The sequence below is a fragment of the Lactuca virosa genome, chromosome 9, assembly GCF_052849685.1.
Source record: "Lactuca virosa cultivar CGN04683 chromosome 9, Lactuca_virosa_CGN04683_v6, whole genome shotgun sequence".
NCBI classification, from domain to species: Eukaryota; Viridiplantae; Streptophyta; class Magnoliopsida; order Asterales; family Asteraceae; genus Lactuca; species Lactuca virosa.
The window spans coordinates 82,718,607-82,729,790 of record NC_136434.1 but is presented as its reverse complement, the minus strand read 5'-3'; the positions used below and the strand labels follow the sequence as shown (position 1 = coordinate 82,729,790).

The window sequence follows — 11,184 nt, the reverse complement described above, 5'->3', positions numbered from 1 at the left end:
TCTGGCAGCAGAGCAGAAAGCTGATCCAGATCTAGTACCCTCTCCTTACACCGTAAGTACTCCCCCACTAGGGTCTCGTATAGTCACTAACTGTCGCTCGCAGTCTATCACAGCTCCAAATCGACTCAACCAGTCCATGCCCACTATGACATAGACATCACCCATAGCGATCGGTACCAGATCTATCGGAAACTTAACACCAAAAATCTCGAGTATACACTCGTGGATCACGTCAGTAGCAAAAACCGCATGCTTGTTGGCTATAGAAACCCTCAGAGGTCGACTCAACGCCTCACGTCGGATACTGATGTGACGACTAAAAGCTATAGACACGAAGGATCGACTCGCACCCGAGTCAAATAACACCAAAGCATGTACAGAGTTCACAAGAAAAGTACCTATGCACAATACAATATAAGCACAATATATCTCAAAAGAATAATAATAAGAATACATACCGGCCACGACGTCAGGTGCTGCGCGGACCTCCTCCGCTGTCAGCTGAAAGGCTCTCCCACGAACCCTCGGTGTCTCGGCCTTCGCTGGCCGACTCTCAGTAGCTCGCAAAGCAGCAGGTGCAGATCCCTGTGCGGATCCCTGCACGAGCTGAGGGCACTCGGCCTTCCGATGGCCGGTCTGGTTGCAGTGGAAACAAACTGAAAACCCCTTAGGGTAATCCTTCGCCATGTGCCCCTCTTTGACAAACTTGTAGCAAATCCCCGCACAACACGACCCCTCGTGACTCTTGCCGCACTTGCCCCAAGTGCGGCCCTTCTGGCCCCCAGCTCTGGTATCAGCGGGCTTAGCCCGCTTCGTCGCTGGCTGCGACTGCACTGGTCTCCGGTCCCTACCCCGGGACTCCTCCTCCTCCCTGGTCTACAGCTCAAGCTCAATCTCTCTCCTCCTGGTATTGGCCTGCAGCTCAGCCAATGTCCTGTATGATGAGTTTGCCAATAACTCCCGTATACCCTCCTCAGTATGCTCAAATATCGGCTCATACGTGTCTGCTCAGTGGTCACGTGCTCAGGGCAAAACATCGCCCTCTTGTGAAACATCCTCGAAATCTCAGTCACTGACTCTGTCTTTTGCTTGAGAGACAGAAACTCATGTGCCAATCGTTCCCTCTCCACCGGGAGAGCATGCTCGTCTTGGAACATCAGGACAAACCTCTCCCATGTCACTGCAGCAAGATCTGCAGAGGTAAAGCTGGCTGTCACAAACTTCCACCAGTCCTTCGCTCCCAAGTGAAGCTGGTTCAACGCAAACCGAACTCTCAAGTGATCTGGGCATGAACAAGTGTAAAAACATCCCTCGATATCAGAGATCCATCTCATTGCCGCAATCGGATCCTGTGTCCCATCAAACTCTGGTGGCTTCGTGTTGCTGAACTCCCGGAACAACAACGAGACACCTCCCTGTGGCCTAGCAGCAGCGACAACTGCAGTGGCTGCAGCAGCAGCAACCTCAGTAACAGCAGCATACCTCTCATCAAAAGTCTCAATCAAGGTGGTCTTAATAGACCCAAACATCTTAGGAATCTCCGCTCGAATAGTTGCGGCCACCTCCTCGTGAATCAACCTGCGAATCTCATCATCACTAGTCCCACTGCGCTCGGGGTTGTGGCGTGTACCCACCATGATGTCTCTGAAACACAACACAAAAATCATCAGATCGGGTGCTTTCAGTAGTACGGGCCCAATACTACCTTCCACACCTGGCCTGTAGTCACCCCAAGTCCTCCTCCTAGGATTCTAATTCACAAGTACTCTATCTCTCACGAATATCATACTACTCTCTTAATAGATTTCTCTAAAGCACATCTAGGTACCTCTCCTAGATTACTCCACTACTCAAAGCTCTAAAAGACTCCTGCTAGATACTCTTATTCAACACATACTCAAGGCACATAACAGATAATACTGATCAAAAAGCATCTCCTAGGCTAAGGCATCACAAATCAGGCAACTCTAGCCCTAGAATATGAAATACCTAGCCTACTCTCTAGCATGCATCTCTATATCACATAAGTATCTCATGAATATCTCGAAAAGTAAACAGTAAGGGTATTTTGGGAAACCACCGTTCGGGCTCTGACTGATTGTACACACCGCTCCTTCTCATTTTCTCTTGAAATCTCTTACTCGGTTTAGAAAAATCATTTCCTTTAAAAAATTTTCTCAAATCCTCAGTTTGAGTCCAGAAATACCCGAAGGTGCATCCGAATCCCTCAAACCAAGGCTCTGATACCAACTTGTAACAACGTAAATTTTCAACCAAAATTTTCATTTTTAAATTCAAACAAAACACATGTCACATTTTCTCAAAAATCTCAAGTATCAAATTTCCATACATATTTCAAACATTGTTTACCACAACTCCAGGATCCTCCAAAAAAACATATCTCCAATGTGGGTGTGTGTACAATCAAGTCGGTGCCCTCCCACGGTCCTGAGAAGTACCTGAAACACATAGCACATAACACGGTAAGCACGAAGCTTAGTGAGTTCCCCAAAATACCACGCATAACCCATTAGCCTCTCATGGCTATACTCAGATAAGACCCTCTGGTCGATGTGTCTCAGTGGGACCCTCTGGTACCACAACTCAGCTGGACCTCCGGTCCCTCAACTCGGTAACTCCATATAATACACAACATATATATATATATATATATATATATATATATATATATATATATATATATATATATATCACAAAGACAATAAGCAGGATATCTCAATGCACAGTATATGCACATAAGACCCTCCGGTCACACATAGATTATCACTCAAGGTAAGTATAGTGAGAAGACTCACCTCGTAAGAACTCGGATAATCTCGAACTCGAATCACCGGTCTAGCCTCCGCCTAACACAACGATAATTATCCCTAATTAATAATGGCTCTTACTGAAGCTAAACTAATCCTTCTACAAACTCACAGAATGGTAAAAGACCATTTTACCCCTCCATGGGCTTGATAGCCCACAAATTGACCAAGCCCTAAAAGTAAACAAAAAGTCAACGACAGGGAGTACGATGCTCATACCAGCTCTCTACGCTGGGCGTACTCGGCTGCCATGCAGGTATCGGGGATGCTCGACCCCTACGATGTGCGTATTGGGATTACGCCCAACGTACGTCCCAGTTTCACTCTTCTCACTCATTTGGTCTTAATCAGTTAAGACCTTGGCTCATATCATAGATCTGGACTCCCTAAAAGCTCTTACTCCATAAAGTCAGTGACTTTAAGCCTTTGCATGGCTGATATGGTCACCAACACACAAAACATTGACTCTCTTAACTCAAAAAGATCATATCTCATGCATGGCTTGATTCCAACGACCAAGATTGGATTTTTATGACATTACACCACTGATTACACTCTAGGGGGGGGTTGATCATAGTCTCTGGAGCTTAATATCTCATAAAGTCTCAAACTTTTGGGACAAAAACCCTAAATACTCTACTATGATGCACAAAACAAAAGGATGAGAAAGCTTGAAGCTTTATACCTCTATGTGAAGCTCTCAACTCAGATTTGCTCAGATCCAAGGGCCTGACCTTTCACTCCTTCTCCAAAGCTTCTTCTTCACTACAAGAACACACCAATACTCTCAAAGGCTCTCAAATGCACTCACAAGCTCATAAGCTCTAAGACTGAAGGTTTAGGGCACAAGAGGGTTTGTTGTCTGAGAATGGTGACCGGGAATGAGGTCATCATATCCTTTATATAGGGGACTCACCCCAAATTAGGGTTTTCACTCTGGGCCTAGTACGATGGGCGTACTCTCTGGTATACTGGGCGTACTAGGTGGCTTCCGCATCAAATGCACGATGATGAGTACGCTGAGCGTACACTCACGTACGCCCCGCGTACTCATCCACCACCTTTTCTCAAATAAGGGCCAAAATGGACAAGTACACAAAGTTCGAGGTTAACAAGGTATACCTGAACTTGGGATGTTACACCAAATTCATTCCTACTCGACGAGTCAGGGCATCCAACTCGTCGAGTAGACCTTTCAAAATGGAAGTAAAGCTGTAACGTTTATACCTGAGAGTCGGGGTGTTACAATGCCATTTTGCTAACATGTATCAATGTGTACTTACGACCTACATGTCATTTCGTTAACACATGAGCCTATAGGCTCCTGAGCTCTTTGTCGTTCCGCAATCACCCCCTAACTAATTCCTAATAACTTATAAGCATATCAACAATCACGCACATAGATATTACATATTCGGCTCTACAGACACATAGAAAACTATACTATAGGCTCTACAATGCTAGTTCCTATATCCTAACATACATGGATATATACTGGAATACATAATATAGTGAGATGAACTCATCTGGACAATTACTTAGACGATTGAAAGGATCTGGGCGATCCGATTGGTGATCCAACAAACGGGTAACATGCCTAACGAGAATTAACTTATAATAATATAACTTATTAATTTCTATGACAATATGGTAACGTAGGCTAGACCTATCGCTGATCCCAATGAATATTGATAAATCTATCAACTAAGGATCAACCAGGCAGAACAGTTGGGAGACAGGATCATTTTGACATATAACTTTTCTGAAATCGAACAACCAAACCAACGTGACCATTCTAGACACCACTCCGGTAAGTAGATTAATCAGTATAACGACTTGGAATTACTGAGAAATCTTAATTATAGGTTCCTAGTAATAACTTATCACTATAATTATAAATTACACGAAGGCAGAGTAAGTGTAGGTCACTTACAGAGTACTATTGATGAGAACCGGGATCTAAGCAGGCAGAACACTGACTCGAGAACTCCTACTCGAAGATTACAACTAGCTGAGCACTCAGGGATTTCGCAGGGCTTCGCCACAATACATAAATCTAAGGAAAATGGCTTAAAAGTAAGGAGTAACTCAAGAGAAAATATGTGTAGGGGTGTCGGGAATGGAGCATATACGGAGAGCTCTATATATAGCCAAGAAAAGTGATGCACGCCGCGCACATATAGGGGTGCTCCAGAGAGCATGTCATCAAGTATTTATTCTTGGCAAATATGTAGCAAATCATAACAAAACAAGGCAAATATATAGCAAATCATAACAAAACAAGGCAATTAAGTGTTATTCAATTTGTTAACAAAAAAACCTAGGAGATGTTATATGTTTAAACACTTTAACCCATTATATGTCAAGCTAGGTTTGCAGCTCATCTAAACGGCCACTTAGCAATGGTCACAACTCATAAACAGCCAATCAGAAAAAATGAACCTCAATCGGTAGAAAGAAGGTTTGAATAAACAATTTAAAGGGTGCAGATTTAAACAAATCAAAGCATAACAAAGCTCGGCAAGAACTTGGCAACACATAAACAACCAATCGGTAGAAAGAAAGCTTGAAGAATATCTATTTGTATCAAGATTTTAAACAACAAATCGGGTTTGCACCTGAGGAAGACAACAATGAAAAGGTGGGTGGCCTCGGTGGAGGAAGGAGGAAGAAATTGTGGAGGTTGAGGCTGCGTTCTTCTTGCATTGATCTTCTTGTGTTTGCTTGTGTTCTGTTCTTGAGATGTTAGGGCAAAATGGAGATTACCGATTTTGTTCTCAATCCTTCATTCCTTGCAGACATAATAAGGAGGTATCTTCGGACTAAGTCCCAAGTTTGGATCGAGTCCAAGGTTTTAGAAGGGAAAACAAACATGCTGATTGATGATTGAGGACCCGGTCCAACTTTGGACCCGGGTATAAGACAAATCGAACAGCCCCTAAATGTCCCCCTCAACGTAAAATACGTTTGTGAATGGAAAGTGTGGATTGACTTTATTGTATCTCAAGGTGGGGATTTTTTAGGTTTGTGCGACACTTAAAAGCTAAATCAAAGGACCATAAAGTCAAAAGTTGGTATTGACCACTCTTTATTACATTGAGCTTTTGCTTTACTCCTTACTTTTCGGTTCCCCTTTCCATAGTATTCCTCTCATTACTTTGTCCTTGTTCTCTCCCATGTTCCCATACATCTTCAAGAAACTAGAAGCATCAATTTAAGCCATCGTTGACGATAATCCTTGAAGAAATGTTAATCTGCAATACACCAAATTATTTATTTTGCAAAGAATACAATCTTTCTGTTATTGTTCACATTCACACCAACAAGAATACCTACCCTACTTACAAAACCATACAATCACCCAAACAATAATACACACAATGCACAAACACAACAAATCAACAAATCAATCAATCAATCAACCACATTCAACTACAACTATACATCATTTCATGATGAAGTATCTAATTGGGGTTCTGAGAAGGTTCTCTTGAGACGTGGGGATGGAGTTGATGGAGGTGAGGCAGTTAACCTTCTAGAAGAAATCCCACCCCCACCCGGGGTAGTAGTTATAATTACAGGTGTAACCTCTTCAATGCCTTCATCCAAATACACAACATCTTGCATTGTTAGTTGATGATATTCAACAATTTCCCTCAAGAATCGATTCTCACGTGCATATACTGAATTCTCATTTGCCAATCGCGCCTTTTCTGCTAAAAGTGACTCAAGTTGTTCACGTATCTGATAATTCAAAATATCATAACACAAAAATTACAAATGAATATGTACGTTAAATTATTTCAAAATATAAATGAAAATGAATACGTGCCATGTCATCATCTGCAGGGTGATCTCCATTTTCAAGAGCCTCTCGTAGCATTTTGTTTTCTTCTTCAAGTTGACTACTTCTTTCTTTTGCAAATGCCAGATCAGCTTTTACAGTTTTCAGCTCCCGAAGAAGTAGTTTTGCTTTTGCAGCTGTTGCAATCGCCACCTGTCACACATAACACACAATTCTTACTACTAAAAAGTTGAGACCATGATATGACAGAACAGGTTGTACTATGTTTGGACAAAGATTGAAACTTTTTGTTGGCATGATTTGAAATTTTTTTGAAATTGTGGTACATCATCAACCACAGATATGTAATTACACATTTGCCACCTTACGTCGCGAGATGCCTTGATTTGATAATCTTGGTTTGTCTGTTGTTGTTGTTGTTGTGTGGATTCCATTCCAGGGACCTGATTCCGATTCCAATTCTGATTCTGATTCTGGTTCTGATTCGGGTCATCATTCATTCCTTTTCTCCTGTTCTGAAGTTTGCGTGTTTCTTGGATGATTCCATGAGTTTTCTTGTCCACAATTGTTCGCCCTTCCTGATAATAAATGTAAGTAAGAATACATCATTTATGCTTCTATGATTTTTTTATTGACAAAATCAAAATCAAAGCAACCAAGCTCCAAAATCACTGAAGACAGAAAAGGAGCAGGTGAAAACAGAAATTGAATTGAATATCTTTTCAAATCCCTAAACATCAGTTAATGCTAATTACCTCAAAGGCATTTCCAATTGAGTCACCAATCTGATTAAGTGAAGATGTGAGTTTATCTAAGCCCTTCCTTAATCTTGGATTATCCAATTTTCTGGAGTTCTCAAAAGACTCATAACGATGCTCAACCTGAGTGTCAGTAAACTTTAAACATCATATATGGAAATATCAAGATAGTGGTGTCAATTGTCAAACAACAAATAAATAATACTTTTTTATTTGCACTGTGAAAGTTAATATCTACCTGGTTGCTTGTTGAGACTGTTTCTGGCTTCACACTGCTAATAGGAGGATCAAAACGTTTAGTAGAGTCATTATCATCATCAAGGATTGATTTAGCCTTCCTTGCTAAAACACCCCAAAATCCCCCTGCTTCATTTGTGCTTCCCATTGATGTATAGTCATAGGTAGCAGAGCCCTGCATTGCATTACCAGGTATACCATCTTATCAGCAGAAAGAAGGATGCTATTCATTCTCTAATCTGGTAACTCAAGTGTGTGTTTTCAGTTGTTCTTAACATAATTACCAACCAAAATCTAAAATTGAAGAAGAGATCTTCCAAGTAAAATGACTAAATTAGTAACACAGAGCATTACATTAGAATTAGCAATACACCTTCTGATAAGCAAAAGCAAATGCCTTAAGAGTTAAGTCAGAACTATATTCCTTACTAGTATATTAGTTTTCTTTCATTGGACACCTTTCAGATTAAACTATACATCAAGTATTTGGATTTTGAAGCCAGAAACGTGTCTGATACTAACAATTGTAAGCGGATCCAATCGAAGGTGCTAAAACAAAAGGCAAAATAGCAGAAAAAGAATTGAATGACTAAAAGAAAGAAATGAAATCGAAGTTTGTTATGAGGTTTCTCAGTTTACACATGATTATTTAAGTAAGAGAGTAGAAGATCAAAATCAGAGAACCTTGGATCGGTCTTTAGAAGAGGAGTGGGAAGTAGAGTTGGCGTAAGCGGAGGAGAGAGAAGAATCTCGATGAGCGGCGGATGCTCTGATCGCTTGAGCAGCAAGTGATGAGGACGGAGCAGCGGAAGAAGTGGTGGTGGTCGTGTCGCGGTTGCTGGGAGAATGGAGGATCTCTTCATTGAAGGTGGAAGCCCTAGAAATTCCCTGCTTTCTACGGTACGCCATCTAAGATTGACAGATTAATAAATAAGATTTTTAGCAGGAAAATGACCGCCGTGAAGCCACCGCCACCGGCCACCGGCCACCGTTGAAGATACGATGGTGAGCGGATCCGAGAGAATGATAAAACTAAAAGCAGGTAGTTTTCAAAAGCATCACCAACACTCAACAACGCGTCCTTTTAAGTTTTAAGTAACCAACTTACATTTTTTATTTTTCAACGCAAACCATATTTTGAAAAGTATTTAATATTTATATTTTATATATAAATCATATTGTCAGTTGTTAAAATATTATCAAAGTATGCAGCTTTTTACAACTAATAATAATAATAATAACTAAAACACATTCTTTTGCAATTTGTGGCCTCCTGATGAATAACCAACCAGTTGCACATATGTTTATATGATTAAGGTTACAAATATTTGAATTTATAAACTATAAACATTTGGATTTCTTTTTATGGATGTACCTTTGATGGTAATGTTTTATTTTTTATTTTTAAGTTTTTTATATACATATTGAAAATGGTGAAGTGTATATTGCTTTTGTTTATTGAATTAATCTAATCTTTAAAAAATGTTATCTTCTTAAGCAAGGTTTCATATTAGTTGGAGGCCACCATTTAAAAGCTTTGGAATATATATATTTTACACCCCTACACGCATCATTCACAGATTGTATTGAAAAGAAAGAACGCTACTACACAACTGGATTTTAGATAGTCAAATCATTAAATATCAATTATGGCAATTAGCAACAGGGTACGTTTCTTCTACACGATCAGATTCTCCTCCGCCACTCATCTTCCCCACGCATCTTTGATTTCAAGAACCCTAAATCCAACGGCGCACGAGTCATCAATGGGCTGTTGAATAACCCTCTTGACGTGCTTTCATCGCAATCTCTACCATTTGTCATCCTTAGAACTTGGGAAGTACTCAACAAAGAGGAATCTTGATCTCTACTCATGATGATTCGATTCTGAGTGTCTGTTTTCATTGTGGAATCTTGTTTTCCATCATTCAAGACAGAATGACAAGAACCAAACAAGATCCAATTCTTTGTTTGACCAGTTAATGGGATTTGAGGATCTTGTCTTGTTGTTTGATGATCATGAGAGACGGAGGCATCATCTCCAGACAAGCTCTGGAGCTTTCGTTTGGCCACCATTTGGGCAGTCGGACCTAAGTCTTTCACAAACTGCATTAGGCTTTTCCGGTAGCCATGCTCCTGGTGGTGGTTTAACTACAAATTAAAAGGACAACATATATATTTGATCATTTCAACTTATAATAATATAATGATCATCAACAAGAATTAGTATCATAATATATATATATATATATATATATATATATATATATATATATATATATATATGTGAGTGAACTTAATTACATAGACTAAGGATTTTGGAAACTTGTCTTCGTTGATCATGTCCAGGTGGGGTTTGTAAGTGGATCGTCGATCTGCTTCAACGGAATCACATCTGTTACCATCTCGACTGCCTCCTGTGCATGTACCATAGATATACTGTAAGTTATTTTAATTGTAGTTTTACTAACAATAATTCTAGGATTTCGTAGGATCAGTTATATATATGAGTATACTAGTATTTTCTGAAGTTTTTGAGAATGATTTGCCGTTGAACTCATCCTGGGATCTTCTGCAAGATCTTCGCCTTGTCCCTGAGAATTCTGACTCAAAGTTTTCTGGATTGCTTCTCAGTACATGGAAAACCCTCTTCGCTAGTTTATGTATTGCATGAGCCTGTACGTAATAAAATGAGAGTATTGGATGTTATTTTCAGCTTCGTATATATTCATCAATGGATGCATATGTATATATATACCTGTCTAAAGAAAATGGTACCAGAAGAATTAAAATGCATCGCATTTCCTGATATCAGAAATACATCATGCTGCATGATCGTTAATATTTTCCAGCCATGAAAGAGAGTTATATATATATATATATATATATATATATATATATATATATATATATATATATATATATATATATATATATATATATAAAACAATGTATATATTAAGTAGAAAACTAAAATACCTCAAATTGCTGGAGGGAAGTATACATTCCTTCATGAAGTTTAGCTCGCATGGTTCCAAAATCCATAGGTTCCTCGATGATTTCATAGTAGTCCTCAACCTTAAAGGCTCAAATGAATTCAAAATCAAGGGGTATATATATATTATATAAGGTTTAAACAAATTAACCCATGACTAAAAAAGCACAAACCTCTTCAGGGTCAACTGGTTCAGCAAATATTTCATATATATCCTTCCTACCTCAATGATAGAACTCGAAATCAGACTAATATGTTACCCTATAAAAATGATGGAAGAATTAAAAGGATTAACATATATAATAACGAACCTTTGCAATATGTCGATAATGTGCTCTAATGTCTGTTTATCAGGCAACGATTGAGTGATTGATGGTGCACCCAATGGCTCATCTAAGATTGCAACAAAACCACATTTTAAATAATTGCTAATTTGCAAAACTTAATTCATGCAGAAAATAAAAAGGAAGCCCACCACTGTTGGATGCACGGACATTCCCTTCAGGCTCTTCGATGTGTGTTTTATCTTATCAAAGCATAAACAAGAAACAAGACGAATCA

At 39.5% G+C, this 11,184-nt stretch overlaps 2 protein-coding genes across 3 annotated transcripts; both read right to left on the bottom strand.

Moving 5' to 3' along the window:
• Positions 1-6,077: 6,077 nt before the first annotated feature.
• On the bottom strand, positions 6,078-8,701 carry LOC145139332 (heat-inducible transcription repressor). Of its 2 annotated transcripts, none has more exons than XM_079073192.1 (6): positions 8,313-8,701; positions 7,630-7,803; positions 7,389-7,529; positions 7,002-7,211; positions 6,661-6,825; positions 6,078-6,572 (listed from the first exon to the last, which is right to left on the bottom strand). In XM_079073192.1, the coding sequence occupies exons 1-6, from the start codon at positions 8,535-8,537 to the stop codon at positions 6,279-6,281; spliced, it is 1,209 nt and encodes a 402-aa protein (XP_078929318.1). In that variant the 5' UTR covers positions 8,538-8,701; the 3' UTR covers positions 6,078-6,278. The 2 variants fall into 2 exon arrangements, with proteins under 2 accessions (XP_078929318.1, XP_078929319.1); XM_079073193.1 differs by having other exon boundaries at positions 7,389-7,514.
• Positions 8,702-9,157: 456 nt separating this feature from the next.
• On the bottom strand, positions 9,158-10,464 carry LOC145138773 (uncharacterized). The gene is made up of 4 exons (XM_079072795.1): positions 10,387-10,464; positions 10,145-10,304; positions 9,933-10,045; positions 9,158-9,779 (listed from the first exon to the last, which is right to left on the bottom strand). Exons 1-4 carry the CDS (start codon positions 10,459-10,461, stop codon positions 9,315-9,317), a joined length of 813 nt encoding a protein of 270 aa, XP_078928921.1. The 5' UTR covers positions 10,462-10,464; the 3' UTR covers positions 9,158-9,314.
• Positions 10,465-11,184: the final 720 nt, after the last annotated feature.

What these genes read in the sequence shown, in the direction of transcription:
- LOC145139332 (XM_079073192.1), bottom strand. Translation starts at nt 8,537, where the DNA reads ATGGCGTACCGTAGAAAGCAGGGAATTTCTAGGGCTTCCACCTTCAAT. An exon ending in CTTCTAAAGACCGATCCAAG is followed by an intron (nt 7,804 to 8,312) that starts GTTCTCTGATTT and finishes AATGCAATGCAG; the next exon opens with GGCTCTGCTACCTATGACTA. An exon ending in CAGTCTCAACAAGCAACCAG is followed by an intron (nt 7,530 to 7,629) that starts GTAGATATTAAC and finishes TGATGTTTAAAG; the next exon opens with TTTACTGACACTCAGGTTGA.
- LOC145138773 (XM_079072795.1), bottom strand. Translation starts at nt 10,461, where the DNA reads ATGCAGCATGATGTATTTCTGATATCAGGAAATGCGATGCATTTTAAT. An exon ending in GTACCATTTTCTTTAGACAG is followed by an intron (nt 10,305 to 10,386) that starts GTATATATATAC and finishes TATTACGTACAG; the next exon opens with GCTCATGCAATACATAAACT. An exon ending in TTCCAAAATCCTTAGTCTAT is followed by an intron (nt 9,780 to 9,932) that starts GTAATTAAGTTC and finishes TTTAATTTGTAG; the next exon opens with TTAAACCACCACCAGGAGCA.